Genomic DNA, 24,895 nt, shown 5'->3' with positions numbered 1-24,895 from the left:
TCATGACTAATGCTTTCCACAAGTGCCATCAAAAGGAAATCATACTCCAATGGCCTTCATCAATGGCCATCCCTAACTAGAAAAAAATGTCAAACAAGTAAACAAAAAAACCCACTCATGTAATTTAAGGTTTAAGGAATCATATATTTAGGGTCAATATAACATATAGGACAACAAAGGTTTTGTAAGAAATCCAAAATAGGAGCAAAGGGAAAATTAACACCAAAAATCACAGTGGTGGGCATTTGACAAGTTTATTTTAAAATGTCAGAAAGATAAAAGAACGTGCCTAGTAGGAAATTAATTTTTGCAAGTACTGGTAATTAACCTATTTTATTTAATTATTCTTCAGTCTTGGAGTCTGTAGTCTTGGATGCCAAGGAGAAAATATTTCACCACAAGTTATTCATGAGTTCTAATTTTGCTGCTTTTGGAGGTACAAGCCCATTCTTATTAAAACAAGATGAAGCCTTTCTCACGCTGCCATGCTTGATAACTCCCTATTAAAGTCACTCCTGATTTATGCTTGGCAAGCTCCAAAATTACTTTCTTTATGCATCTACAGAGCAGATTGCTAGCAACAATTTATAACTAATTTCTGTGTTCACATTGAAGAGGAGAGAAGGAGAAATAAAATATTACCCATAGCCACAAACACAATATTTTTAATAGCCATGAGTTTTATTATCCAAATTTAAAGATATGAAAGGGATAGTAGCATTTTAGTGGCAGATTCTACCTCCTGGTAAAGTATATTTTCAATTTGTTGGAAAATATTGTAATTTTTATCATGTTTTAGTTTCAAAATCTGGAAAGACCAAGCTATGGTGTTGAAATTACAGTCCAAACTGCAAGCCAGGCAGATATATTGCACTTTTACACAGTGCCAGAGGAGTCTCCACCTTTTCTTTAGAGCAGCAAAGCCCTACATGGATCACAATATATTCTTTTTCTTCCAGTTTTTACAGATGTTTAAAAATACACTCATGTATTGATTTCACTGTTTCAGTCCTTCAAGATCTTACATTTAAAACATTTTTCTTTCAAGTATTTTTCTCATCAGGATCAACTGGGTTAAGGTAAGGAGAAGACACTGATGTTCTTTCCCTCCAGTTTATTGATGGAAAGAAGTTCAGAAAGGACAATGACTTTAAATTTGATTCCTCTGGCTGTTGACAGAGCTGGGGAAGTAGTTCCACAGTACCAGAAACCTTAGCACTTTAGCACCTCCTACTGCTTTCTCTTTGGTGGTAATTTGGTCTCCAAGATGGACTTGTTAATTCACTCTGAGCTGCCCAGGCTGTATTTTGCAGGGCACATGCCACTGGGTGCACTACATTTAATTTCCCACAGTAGAACACATTAAAGGAATATTTTTAGCCTACATTTCTGATGCTGCCTTTTGAGTAAATGCCAGATGTCGTTGATGGAGGGATACGATGTGATCTGGATTATCCCCTGTTGTCTATCTCTGACATATTCACAAGTGAAAATGGTCAGTGAGGAAATTTTATTAAAACATCCTCTTTATTACTGTGTGATGAAATCAGCTCATTTGCAAGCTGACCCAAGCTGGTGGGAGTTTGTGCACCAAGGTCTGACAGCGTCAACCTGTCATTTTTTAGAAATAACTTTTTTTTTTTGCTGTTTGACTATCCTAAACGTGAACAATGAAGTTAAAACCACAATTTTAATCAGACACCTTGGGATGAATCTCCCAGGAAAGGGCTGAGCATTTGTGCATACAGCACATCTACTTTCCCCTGGTTCCACCTGCTGGCTGAACTGTCGAGACAGCACAAGCAAAAATGTCTGTAGAGCCAACTCCGGTTCCACGAACCACCCCAAATGTTCCCATTATCCAAAATTACTTTAAAAGGTACCCTAGGAGACTGACATGCACGTTCTCAGAGTTGCAAACACTAACCTGACATAGCACATTCCCAGGAGAATACAGCATCTGGAGCTCAATAAAGAAGTAAAAAACAAAAGGACAAAATTAAATATAATTAATCTACTAAATAAAGCCACATACTCTTTCATCCCTCAGTTGTATTTCTGGGCAAGTGTAGAGATTGCTTAGTTTCATCCCAGAACTCACAGAGGTTAAAAACTCATAATGTGTGTCAGAGAGGTGGGCATATTGGCAATGAAAATCAGGACCTGGCTTACATCAGTGGGCTTAAATCAGGCCCTCAGGGTAGAAGTTTGTTCTTGATTTTTCTCAGCTGAAACTTCTGTGCTGAATATTGATGAATATTTGCATTGTTTTTATACCCAAAACAGATGGGTCGACAGAGGGCCAGTTCTTACAGCGAGATCACTGGTAATCACAGTACCATCAGGACTTCCTCACTGTTAAACTCTTGCTACAAATCCCTAAGTCCCCATGAATGCTCATAAACTGTCACAAGTTAATACTAGTGATAAGTGAGCTAGCATCAGGACAGAGATATAAATCAGATTCTGCAGGACACGTAATGGAAAATATGATTATTCAGGGCTCAGCGTTCCCAGAGTATTCATGAGGTTCTAGATACTTCATTAAAATTAATCCCAGACATGAAATGTCCAGAACAGATTGTGAAATAACAGAGTCTGAATCCAGAAAACATAAGACAGTTTTAAAGATGTCAGGTGCCAGCTGGATTTATTCTTGCTGTGTATGGTAGGTTGAGCAGAAAGGAACATTCTGCATGAAGCAAACATTCAATAGCCTAACAAAATAAAATATCCACAGTGAGTCAACCGTTATATTTCTGTGGATTCATGAATGATGAACAACCAGCTTCCCATAACTTTATTTTGGGAAATGTATCTGTGGGAAGAATGTAGACAGATATTTGGAATAGTCTTTTCTAATTCAGTTTAGACAATTACAGAGTAAAGATTACATACATTCATCTCTTTGCCAAAAAAATTGCTTATACTGGCAAACTCAGTGTGGCCTCACATTTTCTTCTTATTTTTCCATGGAGTGGGCAGAGGGAAAAAACTTCCCTGTTAGAATGCAACCTGATGTTTTGTAAGTGCTGTCCCAGTACAAGCAACACTTAGAATAGAGTGGCCTAAAAATGTTTGGGCATCATTAACAGATTTACACTGTCACCATGGACCCAACAAATCAAGATATTAAACAACACAGTTTTGTGCTCTAAGAACATTTTAGTGTCTCGAGCTGCAAGTGTTTGGTTTGTGCATCTAATGAGCTCATCCCATGAAACAGGCTTGAACTGGAGTTTGAAAAGTAACAGGGAACATCTGGAGGAACAACGAGAAAAGTCTCCAGAAGGGACAAGCAGGTAGACTTCAGTTTTAGGAAAGGAAAAGTGCATGGGGAACTTACAAGGTCCTAGAGTTACAAACCATCCTAAAACTGTGCAGTACAAGACATTGATATAGCAGCCACGAACTGGGCAACAAAAGTACGAGTTCCAGCTGCCAGATAAGAGCAAACTGCTGTGGCAGAGGTTTTACTTTGCAAGTAATCTGCATTTGCTTATCTTCTATTTTTCAGTCATGGCCTTGAAATCAAAAGGAAGACACTTTTTGTCCTCTTACCCTCTTGGGGAAACTCTGTTCCAAGGTGAGCAAAAAAAATAAAAAAAAATTATCAAGCTCTACTTGTTTGTTTGTTTGTTTGGCGAGAACAGCACAGATTTCATGGTATTTTTCTAAATTATCTTGGATTCCATGATTTTTTCTAATAAGAATAGAAATCTACATTTTCAAGTATCAACAATTTTCTGTTTCTGTTCCAATGCAGAGAATTTTGACTTATAACAACTTTTCATTTTTAAATTTCATTGTCATTTAAATTCTGAAATCTGAAACTGTATGCTCTTCCCTAGAGCTGCTGATGAACTGACATAGTCATGCAACTCTATTTCCTTTAAATAGCAATTTCCCCTCCATATCAAGTTTCCACAGCTATTTCCTCCAGCTTTACCTTTCTGAGTCGATTATTTTATTTTCCAACTATCAAAGTTTCTTCCCTGTTGAAATCCATACTAAGGGCTAGTTATTTGCTTTCATTTTGCAAGTATTAAATTGTTTGGATGGAATATGGAAAAGAATCTGGTCTTGGTAAGATATCAATAGATTAATTAATTTCCTGGACTATAGTTTTGAATCCTCACTGCCAGTGGCATATCTAGGAGTTGCCAGTCTAGAGGATGGCAACCAAGATGGTCAGAGACCAAAAGGAGAAGACACATTGAGGGAGCTGGGCTTTGTTAGTCTGACAAAGAGGTTAACGGGTGATCTACTATAAAGCCACTCTTCCCAGTGGTAGCAGAGGGTATACAATGGGCAGCAGCCACAAAAATAGAGTTGAGGAAGTTCAGTCTGAACATCAGGAAGGCAACTTCTTTGCTAGAAGAGAAAGGCATCACTGAGACATATCATCCAGGAGGCTCTGAATTCTCCGTCCTTTTCTGTTGCATTAAGACCCCCAGGAAGCACAAACAATCAGCATTACTGGCAGACTGTGAATGCACACCTTGCCAAAACCACACACAGAATATGCCTGTAAACTGAAATGACCAACAAGATGTCCTCATCAGTTGAGTCCTGCGTTGTGCTACCTAAAGTCTGGTTCTGGCTCAGGGAATAAAAACTAATCTATTTGTTAAAAGGTACATTTAGTACAGACAAAAGAATTCTGTTGTTCTAATCCATCCTCTCTCCTGTCTTAAGAACGGCCAAAAAAGCTATTTGGCAGCTAATTATTATTTTATCTGATAACAGGAATCCTACCAGAAGTCTGGTTTTGTAGCTGGAAGATTTTGAGATAACAGAAGGAAAGAGACACTGCTTCTGTTGCTACTGCTACTTTAATGGCCCCTTTGGAACACATGGCACACATGGCTTCATCCAAAAAAACATAGCTGCCATTTAATACAGTGTTGTATCATATCAAAGCCACCTCAAGACTCTCAATGATGAGCAGTCTTGCTACATCCCTGTGGTTAAGTAAAAAACAGATGGAGCCTACAACTTATCTGAATAAACAGCAGCATTTCCAGATACAGAGTCCTATCATAAAAGGATATTTTTGTGCCAAGCATGGCATATTTTGGTAACTGTAGCTTACAGTATTTTATGAGATCTGTCAGACAGAGAATGCACTTGGAAGACATATAGGTCAGCAGTATCCTTAGGGCCAACAGAAGATGCCAGACTCCTGCATACTTTAGGAGGACCTGACACTAATTCAGAGTCTGATTGCAGAACATTATGATCCTGCTTGAAATGATATATGTTATCTTAGCCTTTGCCAGGCAAAATCATGGCAAGTGTTTCTTGTAGCATCTGAAGCGAGTTAGTTCTGTGTGCTCAGAGGGACCAGTAAATCAGCATTTGTACACTTGAAACAAAGGCATTCGCATCAATACCTGCCACACTGATCATCTGATCTGAATATGGTCTGGCCACACTTCTGTGAGGGAAGCAGTTTTTCTTCATAGAATCATGGAATCCAAATGTTCAACCAGAATCTGGCTAGTGCCTGAGGCTTTTTCTAGATAACCAAATCAGGAAAGCACTGAAACCCAGAGTAGGAGAGGGGTATCATCAGATTGAATCATACACCGAGCAGGGGGAAAGAATAATGGCAATACTGCAATTCTAAGTACCAGCAATGCCAAACCCTATCCACTTCATTGCTGTGTTGTGCTTGCAAGGCCAAGTCTTTCACCTTGGTCTCCACCATAACTCAGCTCAGTTTGTGATACTTTCACGTCTTTTTTGTGAAAAATTCAGCTGATATGATGTACAGTGAGATCCTCTGAGAAAGAACAGATTAACTTCCTAAGACCAAAGGAACTAGTATTTAAATTAAGGAAGGGAAAAAGAAGTTGAAGAGAATAGGATACATCCAGACAGCAACAAATTGAACTGATGTTCTGAAAAAGTACCAGGTGTCTAGAAATCTCTAAAAACTCACATAGTCAGAAGGCAAACCACAAAACCTCTCTGTGAGTAAAAGTCATATTACATGGTAAAGGCAGGGTGAGGGATGAACCACAAACATGAGATAACTGGCGTCCCCATGTTATCACAAAGAGCAAAAAGGAACTGAACACTTTATACCGGTTTCCTCATCAAACTCTTTGAGCATCTGATTGAGAAGTGGGCACAGACTGTATGGGGCATCAAGACAACCAAAGACCCCCAAAACCCTCTGACTCATTTCCATAAAGGTCTAGAAAAACAGACTGTGCATAATAACTAATTTACACAGAAAGTGAGAAACTTATCTCCAGGGCAGGGAAAACTTATCTATAAAATGGTACTCCCATGAAACACAGGCATGCGTTCCCCTCAGAACCCTGGGCATCCCAGCAACTGGATCAACAGGACTCTTCCTTTCCCTCTTTCTCATCCTCTTTAATCCGTATCTCTCTCTTTCTCCCTTCCCTTTCACCCTACCCCTTTATCCAAAACATGGTAGTAACAATGTGTTTACACTGGGAGAACAGAGACTTACTTATATCAATTTCCAGACCAAGTGTGTAATTTACTAATAAAAATTTGTGAACTTTTGTGGACCCTTCAACTTTTGTCATTCCTTTCAACCGTGAGCATCTAAAAATCTCGGATGCTTTCTTCTCCTTAAGGGTGGCATGCCACATACTCCTTAGGGGTGGGATGCCACATAAGTCCCTTCTGCCTCTCTTTCAAGATCCTAGACAGTATTCCCTCGACATTTCTCTTGAGTGCTATAAACTGAGTCACACAAATAGACACATATCCAAACAATCTTCAGTTCAGGGATCTGAAGGAAAGTATAAAATGCTACACAGCACAGAGCAGATGCTGCTTTAAATCACATCCTCAAGGAACTGAAGTATTGAATTCCCTGGAGAGACATTATCTTCCTAATCTGTTTTCTTCCTAAAGTTGATATCAAGCTTTTAGCCATATCACAGGTTACCAAAGTCAAACAACTGCCTTTTAAAATCCCTCTAGAAGATTTTGTCCCTGTACTTTAGAATGCACCAAAAAGGTTCTTAAAAAGGAAATCTGAAGTCCTTTGTAGCAGTGATACCTGATGTCTAAAAAGAGAAGCAAGCAGTTGAATGCTAAGCACACACTTCTGAGCATTTTTGCTTCTGACTTAGAAAGCAAAATCCAAAAAACAAGAACACACGAGACATGCAGAAACAGACTAATAACTTTTAAATGAAACCAGTAAATTCAATAGAAATGTAACTGCAAGCTCTGCATGAGTTCAAATGTACAGAACCTGGTTGGAAGGGAGTCTGCGCCCATGCACACCACGTAGGCAACAAGCCAGAAGCATGGTGATCCATAAGCTAGAGAAATGATGAATTGCTGTAAGCTCATATTAGAAGTTAAACTGAGATCAGCACAAGCGACCTTGCCAATTTTATGGTGAGATAATTTAGCAGGAGTGTGGTGATTAGCTAGAGGCCTCCTTTTCCCAAGCTTTGCCGAGCTTATCTGCCTAAATCCCTGGAACAAGCCCAACCTATCTGAAGAAATTTACTAGCTCAACATGTGGAGCAGCGACACTGCTTGCCAAACCATGTACACAATGACCCTTCACAAAAATTATATTGGAGACCATCATTGGCCTGAGGCTATGAGAATGGAAAAGAACAGTAAACAAATCTGTAATTTGTTAACTTTTCTAGATGATAGTTGAGACACCGAGGTAGATCAGAGTATAGGTTTTGTAAGCAGAAAGGTGGAGACGGCAAATTGAGGATACTCAATGTACTTATCACCAGATGTATCAGATCCAGGACACTCCTGAGTTTTGTATGAACTGTTAGAAGTGACAAGCCCACACAAGTAGTTTAGTTTGTGGTCTACCAAAAAGGAGAATGTTGTAAAGAAGCATCCTTTTCCTTTGATATCTGGGAAACTGAGATCTAGTGATATTCTTACCCAGCTCCCCAACTCAGGCTTGGTGATAGACAGGTGTGAAATGCCATACAGTACCTGATCCTAAGGGACATGCAAAAGGACATCAGAATCCACAGACTGAATGCCATCTAGTATGAAACTAATCCCTTAAAGCTGGCACCTATCTGAGACAAGAAAGTTCTCTGTAAGAGATTTAAACCTATCTGGGGATCATGCTACAAATAAACATCAGCACTGTAATTCCAAAGAGAGCATCTAATAAGACATGTAAAACCATGAACTGTTTTTACATGTTATTAATCTTCTTAATGCTGTCATTAACTTCATGTAAGCTGCAGGTCCAAACACAAACAAACCTTCCATTTCTTAAGAAAGGAAAAGAAAATTCTGCTTTCAAGACAAGTCTATCAGGAGGGAAAAGCTTTGGGGCACACAGCTATTTGAGGGTCAATTCATGCTATTAAAGGTGAATTTAGAAACTACTCAGTTCTTACATAACTAAGAGGATATCAGACCAGCTTTCCCCCAGGAAAGGCAAGAATCCACTAGACGAGGTTGCTCAGAGTCCCATCCAGCCTGATCTTGAACATTTCCAAGGATGGGGCACCCACAATTGTTCTGGGCAATCTGTGTCACTGCACACCTCACAGTAAAAGATTTCTTCCTAATATGTGACCTAAATCTCTCCTCTTCTGGTTTAAAACAGTTACCCCTTGTCCTATCACTATCTGCCCATGTAAAAAGTCACTGTTCTTTTTTATAAGCTGCTTTTATAAGTACTGGAAGGTCATAATGAGACCTCCATGGAGCCTTCTCTTTTCCAGGCTGAACAACCCCAGCTCTTTCAGCTTGTCACTGGATAGACGTAGATGGAGAGAGGAGGAGAGTAAATCAGTTTTGACTGGGACCTGGAGGTGCCCATATAGTAAGACACAGTTACAAATAAGACTACTAAAAGGAGCCAATGGAAGCAGCTTGTTTTTGACAGCTGTTTTTGACAGTTCCTTAAGAGAAGTTCCTTTTCTAACGTAGACCACATAGCCACACTGTTATTGCACATGGATGCATCTTGTTCACTTCTCATAGTCACTGCAAAGGATAAATGACAGGCAGAGCAGCATCACTGAAATAGCAATGCCTTGAAAGAATATTTATGCTAATGAAAGATGATTTGCACAGTCAAATTAATTTGAGCTCGTCAACAAATAAAACCTCTGGCAGTCAAATGTTTATGGACATTGATTTCAAAAATTTCCTGGAGCAAGTCCCCAGCTCACTGTTTAGTGCTGCAGAAGATTGCAAGTTTGGTTATAAGCCTTTACTGCATTTGTGAGACACTCAGTAGTAGATCAATGGAATCTTTGGCACTGATGAAATGATATGTAAAAAGTCTCACTCTTCTCAGCTCCTCTGAGCAACAAGCTGTACTCAAAGCTGCTAGGTGCAAATCCTGAACCCCTCTCTGCTGACAGCTGAGGGGATCATTGCATTGACCATACGGGAGACTCAATTACTCCAGATAAAATACCTAAATCTGAGGCAGCTAAAGGGAGAGAAGGTAAACACTACATTGGAAGACTAGGGCATGACTTTGGTGCTTGAACTCAGCTTTTAACCTCTCTATGTCTGCAGAACAGGGATGGTAACACTTCTTTGGCTACAAGAAACAAACCTTGAAGACTGTGAACTGCCCAGACCATGGAGGAACATGCAACTGCCATCAAGGGAGATGGCAGCCAGGGAATAAGGGCAAGAGAGATCCCAAGAGAGTTCCCCTATGAAGATAGGGAGAGATAGGAATACTAGAGCCGTTTAAAGGACTATACATCCAGGACTTTCCTGGTGCTGTGCCTGGGAAGAAAAAATTTCTATCTATGCACCCATAGAAAAATCAGTATTCAGCTTGTAGCATATGAATTTTTCTGAATATGACTTTCAGATGTGTCTGGAGGAGTTCAAATATGGTGGAACACCACAGCTGAGCACCTTGAAACCATCTACTTTAGACAAAAAGAAAAGGTTTCTCCGTTTTGTTCTGATAAGAGGAACAATAATCTGGCAGTCAGCATATTCCTCAGGCTGGATATACTTGTAGCTTCAATAGCAGAGAGGTTTCACCCAGGGTGGCACAGCCACATGCAACCAGGTCCTCATCGATAGGTGTGATGCCACCATGCCATCAATTCAAGCAGAATGAAAACAGACTCAGCACCAGAATTAAAACAATAACAGATGAAGATTTTGTTGTGGTATGAAAGACTGAAATACCCTGGCATGTAATTTATGATAAGCTTAGTTCTCATCTCATACACTAAAAATTTTTTATGGAGAATTCTGGTGCATTGGTTTTCTGCTGGTGCTCTTGTCAGGGAATTTGATAATTAAATTTTAATTACTGTAAATTAAACTTAGAAGGTGTAATTACTTTTCCCTCCACAAACACAACAGTAGAAAGTGGGGGTTGTAAAGGAGAGAAGTTTTCTCACCAAAGGCACAAGGAAATCCTGTTCTTTTTGAGTAAAGTGGTAAATCACAGCAGGACGTGAAATGCGTGAGGATGTGCAAAAAGAAGAAAGAGAAAAAAAAAAAAGGATGCTCTGGACAGAAGCAAGAGGGGAAATTTTCTTTCAGAAGACAAACTAGTGATGCTGAAGCAACACAACTGCAAGAATTGAAGGGTTAAACTGTCTGTTTACAGAGCCATCCAGTAGAAAACACACAGCTGTATCAACAGGAAACTGGAATCTGGAGTCAGAAGAGCATTTTTAAACTTGTCCTTTTCTTTCTCAAATCTACCAAGGAGATTAACAGTAGAGATTTAACACACACACAAAAAGAAAGACCTCAACTGTGCAAACTCTTCAGCAACAAAGCACAGAGAGGGGAGAGAACAGGTTCCAGTGAACTGGCACAGCACTTATCAGCAATAACACCCACCTTCCAGGCCACTGCAGAGACATAAAACCTATTCAAGGTTCAAGGAAGTCTCACATGATGGGAATTTGTTGGCATGGGGCTGACTGACAGGCCCTTAGGTCAAGCTGAGCCAGAAGCAGCCAAATTTCTGTGGCCTTTGTGACTATCCATCTCCTTGCATACACCCCAACATTTCTCCTGGTCTCCAGGTCACTTTTCCTTATTTCCTCTACTCTTCTTGATTGAATAGCCTTAAGAAGTTATAATTTCCCATTTCTTCATTTCCTCAGCCCAGGTCCCAGCCTCAGAGTGTCCAAATCTTATTAGTTTCAATCTGAATTCAGACACAAAGTAGAGAAAAATAAAGAGGTGTTAGAACACTGGTGTGGACCTGTATCTGACCCCACACAAAGCTCACATTAGCTTTCCAAGAAAACAGTTGAATTCAGCATTTTAATTGTAATACAGAAGGACTTTTCTTCCTCCCCCACCTCTGTTTCTGTTTTCAGTTCACCAGAACTATAAAAATGGCAGGAAATGCATTTGCCTTTATCAGAAGGTGAGCAAAAAACTGTGAATTTTGTTACTCACATGTCATTTGGGGTATCCTTTCTACTCAGGCTCTTTTATTAGGAAAAACAAAACACAGATACACACGCAAGAAAGCTTTTTACGAAGAGACTGATACAAAATGAGAAGGAACAACATTTTAGTTTTCCAAATACACTCGTCTTGTAAGACAACAACTAGTAATTTCAAGTCTGCTACAAACTACACTGAGGTTGAGGAGAATTTAAGGCTGGCTCTTGAGGACCAGGGTCTCATACCCCATGTTCACAGAACGCACAACCATGAACTCCCCAAATCAGGAGGGAAAACAGATACTGCTTGCTTCTTAGTGGCTTTTCAGTGGCTTGTCAGAGAGGATCCGTGGGGTCTGCATTTACTCTGCTATATTTTTCCTTATTCTTAATCTTTAAGAGGGATTTAGATCTATATCCTGTTTCTTTGGGGTTTTATTTCAGGTGATTACCCAATTCAGGGTAAATGTTGATCTGTCATTTCATGCCATAGCATCAAATAATCCACATGGATTGGTAAATTTAAAAAAAAAAAAAAAAAGAGTGAAAACAGTAGAGAATGTGAATCACTTAACTTTAGAAGCATTAAAAGAAAATATTATGATCACAAAATATTAAGAGATTTAAGAATACCAGAAAGCATTGAGGGTTTCAACAGGCAGAGGCTGAAAATGCAGGGCAACTGCTAGAAGGCAGCAGGTACATTCATAATATTAAGATCATTTGGAATGACTACTACTCAAATACCTCAGACATTCATGAGAAGGGAACAAAGGAATGGTTTCATTCCAAAATAGTGATTCTTCAGCACTGAACCAAGGAAGTTCCCATCAACAGATGCTCTGAGATCTTCTCTGCAGCTCAAATTTATGAGACATTTCTTTTTAATAACTTGGCTACATGATAGCATTCTTTAAAGAAAACCTTTAATTCAGATTCAAAATTTTCACCTTGATGTTCTCTCACATTTGTAAAGTTTCCTTACTATGTCATGGGCCATTTCTCTACATCTAGTCTGAATTGGTCTGGATTTCCATGGAGCTCACATTCAAATTTCTACAGACCTGGCACGGTAAAGTTCCTTCTTTTGGTCGCTATCTCATGGCTAGGAAAAGAATTCTTTCCCTTTCTGAAAATTGGCAGTACTTGGTTGAGAATATTTAGCTTGGAAGACTTGAATAAAGTTGGTTAAGCCCTCATGCAAGTTCAGAGGGCCATTACATTGTGGCACAGCTCTACAGCAGGCTTTTGCCCATCTCCTACCCTGGAGCCCCATGTCAAAGTAAGGCTACCTGATGCTGTGGGTGCCCAGGCACTGAGGTCACTAATCTAGATTTAACTGCCATGGCAGCCCTACAATGCAGCCCTGGGAAGCAGCATGTCCTTGATACTGACAGGACAACACCCTGGGGTTCCCTCAGCCACGTTTTGGCTGCCCACAGGAGTAGCTGAGCAGAGTATCAGGATGAGGGGCCTGCAGGGTCACAGGGAGAGACAGACAAAGGGAGCTTGGAGAGATCACCATAACCCATGTAAGTCTCCCACGTGGCAGGTGGGCTGATCCAAACAACTTTTCTAAAGGGTATTTGGGTTTTTTAGCAAGAACTGCTACAGAGGAGAAGTCAGCAGAGTGATGGCTACAGCCTGCATCTTGTCCCGCGTGTTGTGAAAGAGGAGGAAGGGGTGGTGATGAGTCCCTGAACGGGGGGAACAGGCTGTTCCCAAAGACCTGGCCCAGAAACAGCAAAATGAGCAAATTTGTGTAGTAGGAATGAGGGGGCTCAAAAGAGGAGCCAGCTCTTGAGCCAGCTTGGGCTTTGCACTACAAACGTTATTCCAGACACGCTTGAATCTCAGATCCTGTTTTAATACACAACAGAAAGCCCCAAAAAGCAGCTGTTCCTTCCCCACCACCCCCAACAGAAGCTGACATAATGCAAATGGGGAAGAAAGAAAAAAGAGAGAGGTCTGTAGATTAGCCCTTGGCTTTTACAAGATGTTGGGGACTAAACCATTGCTTTTCAATTAAATACAGTGGAAACTACAAGTGAAGAAAAAAGAACACTTCCTGGCACAAATTCATTAAGAAAAAAAAGGAAAGGAGCGAAGCTATTACTGTAGAAAAATGAAGTGTTGGGCTGGAGAATTAATCTCCCTGCTCCTCAAGTCAGTGGAAAGAGAACTGAAATTCAGTGCTTTGGTAAAATAAGATGCCAGAGAGTGAACCTAAAAAACTGGTGCAAGCAGTAAATGTGAGGGCTGGTATATTCAGAGGTATCAGATCTCCAAATGGGAATGCACACATGTCACTTGCAAAGCAGGTAGAACATGTCACATTCTGTGTCTAGGATGAACTCATGGTGGAAAGGAGCACCTTTCACGAGGATGAAATTATTAAATGATCCTGGTTTAATCTGGGGCCCAAGAGATAAAATGACTGTCCCAAAGGCAGACAGGATGTCTGTGGCAGAGCCAGAAATAGCTGTAAGATTTCTTGTTCCTACACTGTAACCATACCATGATCCCTCCTCCCACACACAGCTAATAAACTAAGTCACTGAGTTCTTACTGGATGCAAAAAAGCAATTACTCCACTGAGCTGAGTCTCAGATGCTGTCAGTTCAGCTTAGTGTTTGACTTTCAACCCTCTCTCGCATCTGATGCCTGCAAAAGAACAGGACTTGTTCACCTCTCCAACAACTTCAAATCCAACACACCAGTGGTGATCAGCAGTTTCCGCTTGATAGATCCATGCAAAGTGATGAAGTGGGTGCTTCACTCTTGCTTACAGGCAGCTATGATACCTGCTGGGGCCCAGGTCTAAACTGACCAGGTGACAAAAATCCAAAATTCCCCTTTTGTGATGTGGAGACCTGCTGATACTATGAACAGCATAATGTAAACTAAATCAAACTAAACCAGAACAAAGCAAACCAAAAAAACCCCCCAGCCTTCCTCGGGCCAGAGTATTGCTTTCACATCCAAAAAAACGCGAACCTGGAGAGTGGTAACATATCAGCCCTTAAACAGTTAATGCTTCTGGTTTTGTACATAGAGGAGGACACCAGCTGTGTGTTTTGTCTCCCGGAGGATAAAGATGAATTGCTAATTGTCTGGTTACTGACATTTGAGTCTCCCAAATCCCCGACACGTGAGGGCAGTGTTGGTGTAGAAATGGCTGTGGTGCTCTGCAGCAGCCCTGCACAGCACCCTGCTTCTTCCGAACATCCCCCGGGCCAAAGCGGCTCCACAGACAGCACTCGTGCCAGAAAAACCACATTTGAGAAGCGTATGGGGAGGGGGAGGGAGGTGTTAAGCCAAAATATTTATATCTGCCCAGCTCCCACTGCAGAGGCAGTTTTTATGTTTCCCCAGTAGGTTATAGGGTGCACAATAAAAACAAGATCAACCCTTTTATAGTCATATAGTCACGTGGAAATGAAACAAATTCAATTCTTTAATCATTGCTCTATAAAAATGTTACAATTATAAAGGATGCAGAGGATTTAAAGGAATCTCTATTTTGCTGCCATAATATCCACTTACTCCTCTAATCAAATACTACAGCCTCCTCTGGAAATCATTTTAAACTAGCTGGGACAGGGAGAAACAGCTAAAAATGTGACATAAACATCTCATCAAGTGCAAGCAGACTGTTTGTATGATATATATGGAAAAACTGACACAAACCAAAAAAATACAAGGGGGGTGAGTGGGTACATGCATATATGTATTATATGTATATATGTAAATCATACAGAATTAAGTGTATCATCTAAAAAAAGCAGAAGCTTCATATTTGAGTCTGAAAATAGGCATGTAATGCATTGTTCCACCACAAATTCAGGAGCCTACCCACCCTGGGTAGCTTTGTTGGATAAGGAATTCACCAACCTAAATGTGCATGATCACACCAACTCTTTGGCCAACCCCAAAACACTGAGGAAAATTAGTACAGGTTTTGATGCAAAATCTGGAAATATAAGTCAAGCAGCCTCCAGAACTCCATTACATATGACCCCTTTGCCAGCCTCATGGAGTACTGTGTCTCATAGAAATGTTCACATAAATGTAATTTTAAAAATTACACTTGTACACTTGTCACTCAAGTAAAATGTGAAAAATAATAGTGAATGGTCTCCATAAATGAACTACAGTGTTAAATAGCAGGGATGTCATTGTATATTTAACTATTAAGGTCAAATGTGGAAGAAAAACTCACAGAAATGAGCCAACTGAATTTTCCTTTATTCTCTTACATCAATGTACATCAGCCCACACACAGATGCCGGGGTATGACCCAGTCTTGTAAGACCAAGATCCAGCAGGAAATACTGCCTTCAGTACTTAAAAATCACCTGCTGAATGCCCGAATTAGTTAATGGAACCTGGATGTTTTCCTAATTATTGTTTTCCACCCTTTTTCCCCCCCTCATAAAAATGTAGCCAAAGAGTTTTATAGTGTAATCCACTTGCAGATTCTTAGCACTGGCTGCAGCTTTTGTGGTTTGGTCCTTCCTTGCTAAACAGCTAAAATGACCCAGCTGTTACTCTAAACCCATGGAATTGGTAGCCTGGGGGCAGCCAAATACATGTGCCAGCCATTTGGAGGAGAACTTAATTCTCCCCATATGGATTTTGATGTCTTTGCCTGTTTATCAGACCAGATACAGAGAGTTCTTTTTGTCACAGACGGTATAAGTTGGTGATCATAAATGTGAGCAAATAGCCTGCTTGATCATCACATATATCCAGGAATATATTGATGGATTCCACAAACCAGAAAGAAGGATTTGCAAGTCCAAAAAATGCAGATACAGAGTAACCTTGTGCACCCACGACTAGGAGAATCCCAAGGACACCATGTATCAGGCACGGCAGTGACAATGATGCAGGTGATAAGAGCATGGTCAGGAGAAGCTATAGGATAGTCATGGCACTTTCTGGGGAATTGCCAGCCTCTCTGCAGAGCCCTGGTATATTACTGTCTGCTCAGTCGTTAGTGTTGCCCCCAAAACTGTGTTTCAGCAAAGACATGCTTCATTTTTTTTCTCTGTATTCTTCCTTTCACAGGCCAAACATATGTACGTGGAGATGTAGAAATTTCATCAAGAGAAAGAAATAACCCTCCACTCCTCCTGCTGTCACTTGTTACTCAAAAAGTTTCAGTAAGAAACCACAAAACAGGAAAGCAGGATGGTAGTCTGGAAAACTTGTAGAGCGTGGAAGGAACCAAAACTTTTAAGCCACTCAGAAAATGTGAGTTACGTTCACAAATTCTAGAAAGGGAAAAGTGCAACTGTTCACATGCAGCTAAAAACATTGTTACCTTTTAATAAAAATAATTAAAAAAATGTTTAATAATAATCACGTCTGAGTCATTCAGAGCAATTTTGATCAAAGTTTTGTTCCTGGTGGCAGGTAGCAAATTTTGTTTCAAGTATCATACAGGATTACAAAGTTGCTTACTACTACTGACTTTACTGTGTTCTTTTCCTTATATACAGATACTGCAAGGGCACAAGGGGTAATGGGTTTAAACTGAAGGTCGATTTGTATTAGACATAAGAAAAAAGATTTTTATGAGGACTGTGTAACACTGGACCAAGTTGCCCAGAGAGTGGTAGATGTCCCATCCCTGGAAACGCTGAAGGTCAGGTTGGATGGGGCTCTGAGCAACCTGGCTGTGTCGAAGATGTCCCTGCTCACTGCATGGGGGCTGGACTGTATGACCTCTAAAAGTCCCTTCCAACCCAAACCATTCTATAATTCTATGACTACATATGATATTTCCATGTTTCTAAATCTAATGTAACTACTAACTCAGTCAAGCTACACAGTTGCAAGCTAGAGATGTAACAATAAAACCAATCCATTTTATCTACCTGGAAGCCTTTCACTGGAGATTATATCAATATGTTTGGAAGGGAAAGGGCAGGTTTACCTTAAGCTGAGTAGAAGGAGTCTGTTTCAGTTCCAAATAGGAAAAGGTATAAAATCAGACAAAGTATTACAGGTATTGTGAGCTCTGTTGGTCTAAGTGTCACTGAAATTCTGGACCAAGTTATCTTGCTATGCCCTCCCATTGCCAAGCATGAGACACTTTTTCTAGGAACTCCAATGAATTTGCAAGGCAAGATCTTAGGAGAAGGTCCTTTTGCAGGGCTGGAATTGCTCCATGACAGCAAAGACCTAACTCTGCAGATGTTCAGCAGCATGATGATCCAGGTGACTCATAGCCCTCCATGGATGAGCCCGCAATTATTTCTGCAAATACCTCTCAAGTTTCCCTTTGGGCTCATTGCAAGCCATTCTGGAGTTCACGAAACTTGGTCTTCCAACTTGCTCATCTCTCGTTTTGTTTATAGGTTAAGTGGAATGACAGACCCAGACTAATAAAACAGAATGTGGGAGCTATTGAGAAAAAGAGGAACAGAGATGACCACACAGTCCTGGAATGCGTTACCAACTCAAGTATTAGAAATTCATTACTCAAATTGTGCTGCAAAGCTCAGCTTAAGTGTTATCTTCTTCCACAGCTGTTCCTGCCTAAAGGCTCTCCTTTCCTTCCCCATCCACAAGAAGAATTACTTGTAGACAAGAGCCAGCAGTTGGAACCCACAGATGTAAAAATGCCTTTTTTCTCTTCTACTTTCCCACACTCAGCCTAGATGCAAGGATGACAAGTCAATGCCCAGCAGCAGTCTATGAGAAGACACAAGGGATTAGAAGGACTCCAGAATTTTTACCCAGGATGCCAGAACACACATTAGGTGTCAGTATGGATGCACTAAATAACAGAGACACCAGCAGAGGTACATCTCAAAGTTGAGAGAGCACCAGGATGCAGGAGAACCGGTGATCCTCACCCACAGCTAGGAAACTCAGAGCAGCACTGGCAAATAACTGCACAGAGTTGCTAAAGCAGCAGAGTCAGAGCCCCTTGGACCTGCAAGACATTTGTAAAAATCAAGCCAACCTACAGCAATGGGAGACTGCACACAACTCAGCTCAGGATGCAGCAAACCCTGGGTGGGACAACACATGTAGAGGGAATGATGGGGAAATTGGGTGCTGCAAGCACAATTAAAGAAATTGGGTCCAAATTCTGATGTCAGACATCAGAACACAGAAAGAAAACAAATGGGTAGACTTCCTTTGAGCCTCTCACTGCCAAGCCAACATCTGCCAGTCAGTGTTTCTACTCAATAGAAAGAGAAAATTGTGCTTTTAACATAAGAATGTTATGTTAAGAATGAGGGTGCTTGACCTATGCTGTAAAAAGGCAAAGGGGGAAGCAGGAAGAACAACTTAATCCAGGGTGACTACCTGAACCTCCTGGTGACAGATATGAAAGACTGAGAACACCTTATCCTGTTTTCTGGCCCATAAAATGAGACACTGTCAGGTTCAATACACAAATATATCTCCAGCTGAAGCTGTGGGTGTCTGGCTTTCACCAGGCAACAACTGCCAAGGTTCACATACATGGTATTGTTTCTTGGGTTTATAAACAGCTTCATTTCCACCCATGCATGAGAGCCAGGGCTGTCCAGACAGGAATGCTCAAGACCCCTCTGGGACACTGAGACCATCCAAAAAGAGCAGTTCTCAGTAAGCTGAGCACTGGCAAAATGCTAAAGCAACTCTTAACATCCCAATATGGGAGCCCAGAGCTTCTGAAAAGAGAAGTCAAATGTTCTATGCGAGTGTGGAGGACTTCTGAAATTTTCGAATGTTGCCTTTTCATAGTACCCAGAAAAGGCAGGAGAAACTAAACATGCACAAGTCTTTCAAAGGACAGACATCCAGTGTCATCATATAAATTTTACGCTTTTGCTAAAATCCACAGCTGTCACTTGTAAACAATGTCTTTTCCCGGAGAAGCCTCACCTGCAGGCAGGTGCAGTGTGGAAGGGAGGAAGGACAGACACAAGGGACACAAACAGGCAGTGGCACAACTGCAAGGAGGGTGAGGAAGCCAATCCCTGTCCCCAGCTCTGTTGTGGTTGATGTTGGCAAAGAGATTGTTGAACACTGGCAGCTGATGTCTACCAAAGCAAATTCAGATACCAGTAGGAAAAGTTGTGAAAAAAATGCACAAACTCCTGCTTCTCTCAGCAAAAACTTCACAGGTTCGTGTTTGTGTACTTAGGAGGCACCTTCATGAGAAACAGACTTGGGTTTGGGCCTCTGATCCACATGAACACATTCAGTGCTACCTTCAGGGTGTTGCCTTAGCAATGATTTCATTCTTTGAGTGGGTGTGTGAGGGAGGACTGCCAAACAAAAGATCAGCTTTGGGAAGGCCCCACATACGATGCAGCCATACCCACGGGAACTCTGTCTTCCAGCTCCAAGCCTCAGGATGCTCATTTTCATGGCTGGATCTTCAGCTTCTATAACCAGAGCAATTTCAATTGACACCTACAATTTATGTAAGCATAGGATAAGAGCCCTTCTATAGAGAAGTGTATCCAGACTATCTCTGGTAACCAGATGCTGTCAAGCAATAGGGAATGGTGAGAAGGTTAAAGGAACAAAACATAGAAACTTTGAACCTGTGCTGCCTGAGATTATCTGTGCATCATTAGCCATGATGAAAATCTGTAGCCTTCTGATAAGAAGCACTCAACAGGTAAACCTTAGCTCTCCTCCACTGGAGAGCCACAAGATTTTTCCAGGCAAGAGGGTGTCACTTTTTTTCTTTTTTTTTTTCTTTTTTTTTTTTTGGTTGTTTGTTTGGGGTTTTGTTTTGGTTTTTTTTCTTCCTTTTTTTTTGTTTTTGTTGTTGTTGTTTATGTTTGGTCAGAATGTGGTTTTGCCTGGAAGAGCCCAATGAAATGTAATCATTTTTTCCTACTACCAAATCCAAGTATTTTACAAATTAAATCCTTGGTTTTATATCTGTAAACATAAACCTCACAAAAAGAAGGAAAACCCACACATTATGGTTTTTAAACCACTTTCCACACAACCTGAGCTTGGGTCAATATCAGTAACTATCTAGTGAACTACATGCCCACAAAGGAGATGATGCCTACATAAAACCATCTTTGAACATCTCTCTCCTCCCTCCCACTCACCGAAGCCAGAAGCCTGGTGTCTGTGCACCATGACTGCCATCACATATAGCAGTCAATACCTGCCTACTAGTTAACATGATGAAGAGCAACACCATTCTTCACTATTTGAGGAAAAGTCTACAGATTTCCATTCACCCTGTTATCATTTATTTTACATTTTTATATCCACACACCACCCGTTTCTCCACTTCAAATATTTTAGAAACCTCCAATGCTGTTCTTTCTATCTAATGTCCTTTACTAATTTTCTACTAAGTGCAGAATTGTTTTTCTAATCATCATCCTGGTTTGGAACATTTTGTCCCATCTGAACAAGTGGTCTCACTTCTTCTGAGTCATCAGGACTTGGGGCTGAAGATTCTGGCTCTGATTCCTCACTGTATAACACTGAAAGGGGCCAACACATCCAACCTTAAAGTCCTTGCTGCAAAAATGACTCAGGGCTCTGAGGAATCTCAGCTTAGTTGACAGGACTTGAGCTCCCATGGTCTCTGCCCTTGTATCTATGAAAAAAAATATTTTAAGAAAAGTTTGAAAACTTATGTCTGAAATTCCAGCTATGCTCTGTTATTTTTTCTTTCACAAGCCCATCACCTGTGCAGTTTCGATCTAAAAAAAACCCCAAACCTTGTTGGTAAAACTATTTAAGAACTCGGTAACTGCTTGTAGCTTCATACAGTATTGGGGGACGCTTAATCTGACAGCTGCCTTCTGAAATGCCTTTTCAGAAGGCATTCTGAAGGTCTGCCTGACCTTCCCATATTGACTCCTGTGCCTTTCTTTCTGGAACGAGAATATATATATCCTAGATAGTCAACTCTCCTCTTTCCCAGTGGAGCATCTTTTTTTTGTCCATAGTTCTTCATACACATAAAGAGTGACAAGTCCCCAGGGAGACCACAAGGCTTTGCACAATATGCACAGTCACCTGATGCTACCACTCCATGGATGTCTCTGGAGCATTGGAAAGATCTTTATTACTGTTATGAGTATGCCAGCAAAGACGAACACTAAGGACAGTGAGGTGGGGTAGTGTTAGAGCTTTCCCAGTACCCCTCTGTTAAAATATCTCAATATTACTTGTTCCTTTGGACATCCCCCTTAATCAGATCAAACTAAGCCTGCTCTTCTCCCAAAAGTCCTTTAAGTATTACATAGGCAAATACTACCTCCCAGTTGTTCTGTCCCCAGCCCCTCTCACCAATTCATGCCATACACTTTGTCATCTCTGTTTCCCCATTCCCTTATGAGTGATGGACAGAAATCTCCCTTTCATCAGCCTATAAACCCTCCACCACACCCCAGTTCAGGTGTGGAGAAGACCTAAAGGAAACCAGTTCATTACTGGGGAAAAGTTGTCCCTGCTCAGGAGTTTTTAAGTACAACACCCTGTGGATGTGTCTGGGAGGTGACAGTGTCCCTGAATGCTCCAGGGAGGCACAGCTTCACCTGTTCAATTCGATGGAGAGCTGGAACTGGAACTGCTGAGACCCAGGACTCTTTTTAGGCTACTGTTGGTAGTGTTTTGAACTCTTTAGATACTCTTTAGACCAGACACGCAGCTAGGGATATCAGGACTGCACTCCCTTCCTCACCCCCCCAGCAGGCACATGTGCCTGCATGCACTCACACACATATTTTCATGCTGCAGCAGCTTTTTTTACAAACATCTCTGATACCAAGGGAACCCAGGACAACCACCGTACAATATACAAGGCTCACACAGATATCCTCTAGTAACAGTGTTTGGGGAGTTTGTGGACGACTCCCTCTGTGATTTTTTTACTTGCTGGACAAAAATCAACTGTGGTAAGAGCCAGCTTCCCTCAGAAAGCCCAAGAGGAGCAGTTTGTTTGCTGTTAGTTTTGTGTTGTGGTTGTTTTCTAGAAGAGACCCTGTTATCAGTCCATCTCAACGTCCACACAGGATTTATCTCTGTTCCATCTGCTCTCGCACAGGTGTGCCTGGTGTGCCACATCACCCGTGCTACTTTCCTGTCTTAAAGCGTTGCTTTATCTCTCAACACACAAGCCAACCCCTGGTGCCGGCAGCCCTGCTAAGCAAAATCCCCTGAGCAGAGTAGTTGATATCATCCCACTCAGAGCAGGGGGATGCTCAGACACAGTTTACACGTGTCTGTCTGGTTCAGGGAATTCCCCAGCCTCAAGCTGGGCAGCCCGAAGGGGTCCCTAGGAACCCCTCGCTCTCGGGACTCCCACGGATCCCTTGGCCCAGGGCTGCCTCCGGGAACGCGGGACAGGGGACCGCTCCCCTGCCGGGGATGGGCGCTGCCCGCTCCCGTCGGAGCCTCATCCCCTTCCCACGGCAGCTCTCAGTCCAAGAAACTGAGATTCTCTCTCTCCCGAGAATTCCATCGAATCTGAGAGCACGCACCGGGAAAGCAAAGCAAAATGCCTGCACCTTTGGAAAATGAGCGGCTTCCCCTGACAGGTTTTTCCAAAGAGGATGGGGAAGGAAAGTGGCTGCTGCTGCGTGGAGAGGGCAGCTCCGATAGATCGGGAGGGGGAACAAACCCTTCTGCCTCTCCGGCTCCGGGGCAGACGCAGCAGCTCCTCGCCTGCGGGAGTGGCCGCAGCACCTCCCGGCCCCGCTCCTGTCCCCGCCCCGTCCCGGTACCGGCACCGGCGCTGCCTCGGCCCTGGCCCATCCCGGGCATCGCCGCCAGTCGGGAACCTGCCCTTTCCCCTCCAGCCCGGTCCCCTCACCAGCCTCAGCCTGGCTCTTCAGGCAGCAACGGGGGATCTCTTCCTTCTTTTGCTCCACGACACAACTAGTAGCAATAAACAAACAAACAAACAAACAAACAAAAAACCAAACAAACAAAACCAACCAACGAACCAACTAAACAAACAAATAAAAAAAGAAAAAACACAACCTACAGTTTTCTGTGCAGATCCACCTGGATGTTGAGTAGAACTCAACTCTGACACATTTCTGCACACTTCTCCCTTTCCTTTCCTTTCCTTTCCTTTCCTTTCCTTTCCTTTCCTTTCCTTTCCTTTCCTTTCCTTTCCTTTCCTTTCCTTTCCTTTCCTTTCCTTTCCTTTCCTTTCCTTTCCTTTCCTTTCCTTTCCTTTCCTTTCCTTTCCTTTCCTTTCCTTTCCTTTCCTTTCCTTTCCTTTCCTTTCCTTTCCTTTCCTTTCCTTTCCTTTCCTTTCCTTTCCTTTCCTCTCCCCCACAGCTCACCTTTCCTTTCCTACTGTCACATGTCCCACCTCCCCAGATTTTGCAAGTGCCCACCTTCCCACATGCACCACACTCAGCTCTCCCTGCCCACCTCACATTTAACCCAAGTGTGTTTGCAGAAGTCTCTCCTGCAGTTTCCAAACTCACCTGCAAAATGCTGCTTGCTGCTAGAATCCAGGGCAAAAGCCACCTCATCCCTGGAAGCCGGGATTAAATACATTTGATTGAACCCAGATTTAGATCCGTTTTGAACAAAAACACCACTTTGGGGAATGCAGAGCAATCCTGAACTGGCAACCTAGCCTAGGCACTCTGCCTTTTTCTCTTGGCTCTTTGGGGATTTTATTAAAGACAGATCTGACGTCATGGTGAAGGACAAGCCCTGCATTTTTCCTCTGGAGAAACTTTTCCTGCCTTCACTTCTTCATTTTTGTGTGTGGTGTTGTCCCACCTCCTGCATTTCAGTGCATCGCCGTGAGCCAAAGGGCTCTTAAAGGGAAAGCTGCAGCGCCGGGGTCCAACACGCTGCGATTTTAGCACAGCTCTGAAATGCTCAGAGCTCACCCCTCACGTTGCTCATGGTTTTCAGACTCCTGCAATGTACAGCAAGAAATGTTTGATCTGGCTTTACTGATTTTGATTAACGAGCTGACACGTATACAAATATGCACAGATGTGTGATTTATTTGATTTTTAAAAAAGAGTGGCTTCATTTGAAGAGCAAAAGGATATTTGCCCTGCAAGCACACCCTGTGGGAGCCGGTCTACCAGTTCCCTTGGGACTCCTTTTTTTACAGAGCAACCCTAGATCACCAATCCCCTGCCATGCCACACATCCCTCCCATGATTTCAGTGGAGTGTTTAAGAGTGTGCATCAGCTCCTGGGCCCAATCATACTTCTATCCTGTGCCAGCAGTGGGCATAAAAAATTTTGCCCAGGTACATGGGAGTGCAAATCCCACCCTGAACTCAAACCCCATCCCAAACTCTCTGATCACCTGTATCACTGTTAATGCATACCTGATTTTAGCTGGGCCGTCTGTGATATATTTTTCTCCTTTTACTCAGGCACAAGGTAGAGTATTTACTGTCATTCTTCTAAACCTCAATTTGAAAGAATTCAAAGTCTCTTTCATCCTTAAACTGAAATAGGATAGTATAAGGAAAATGAGTGTTTTCGAAGGGAAAATCGTGTTAAACAGCTTTACA

General features: G+C 41.9%; 1 protein-coding gene across 5 annotated transcripts in view; it reads right to left on the bottom strand.

Annotated features, from left to right (window-relative positions):
- The window catches only part of CCN4 (cellular communication network factor 4), a 35,639-nt gene extending 11,568 nt beyond the window's left edge, over positions 1–24,071 (bottom strand). The window contains exons 1-3 of one of the 5 annotated variants that reach the window (XM_051778574.1): positions 23,834–24,071; positions 9,021–9,034; positions 7,918–7,971 (exon numbers count right to left, since the gene is read on the bottom strand). In XM_051778574.1, the coding sequence (XP_051634534.1) occupies positions 7,918–7,971; positions 9,021–9,034; positions 23,834–23,906 (141 nt within the window). In that variant the 5' untranslated portion in view covers positions 23,907–24,071. Of the gene's footprint in view, positions 1–1,927; positions 3,237–7,917; positions 7,972–9,020; positions 9,035–10,833; positions 11,088–23,833 lie in introns of those variants that run through there. The other 4 variants (XM_051778570.1, XM_051778572.1, XM_051778573.1 and 1 more) reach the window with 4 other exon arrangements.
- Positions 24,072–24,895: the final 824 nt, after the last annotated feature.

The sequence above is a fragment of the Manacus candei genome, unplaced genomic scaffold, assembly GCF_025592945.1.
Source record: "Manacus candei isolate 608988 ecotype Guabito, Panama unplaced genomic scaffold, ASM2559294v1 h1tg000013l, whole genome shotgun sequence".
NCBI lineage: Eukaryota > Metazoa > Chordata > Aves > Passeriformes > Pipridae > Manacus > Manacus candei.
Note: the sequence above shows the minus strand (reverse complement) of the source record. Positions and strands in the feature narration are given on the sequence as shown.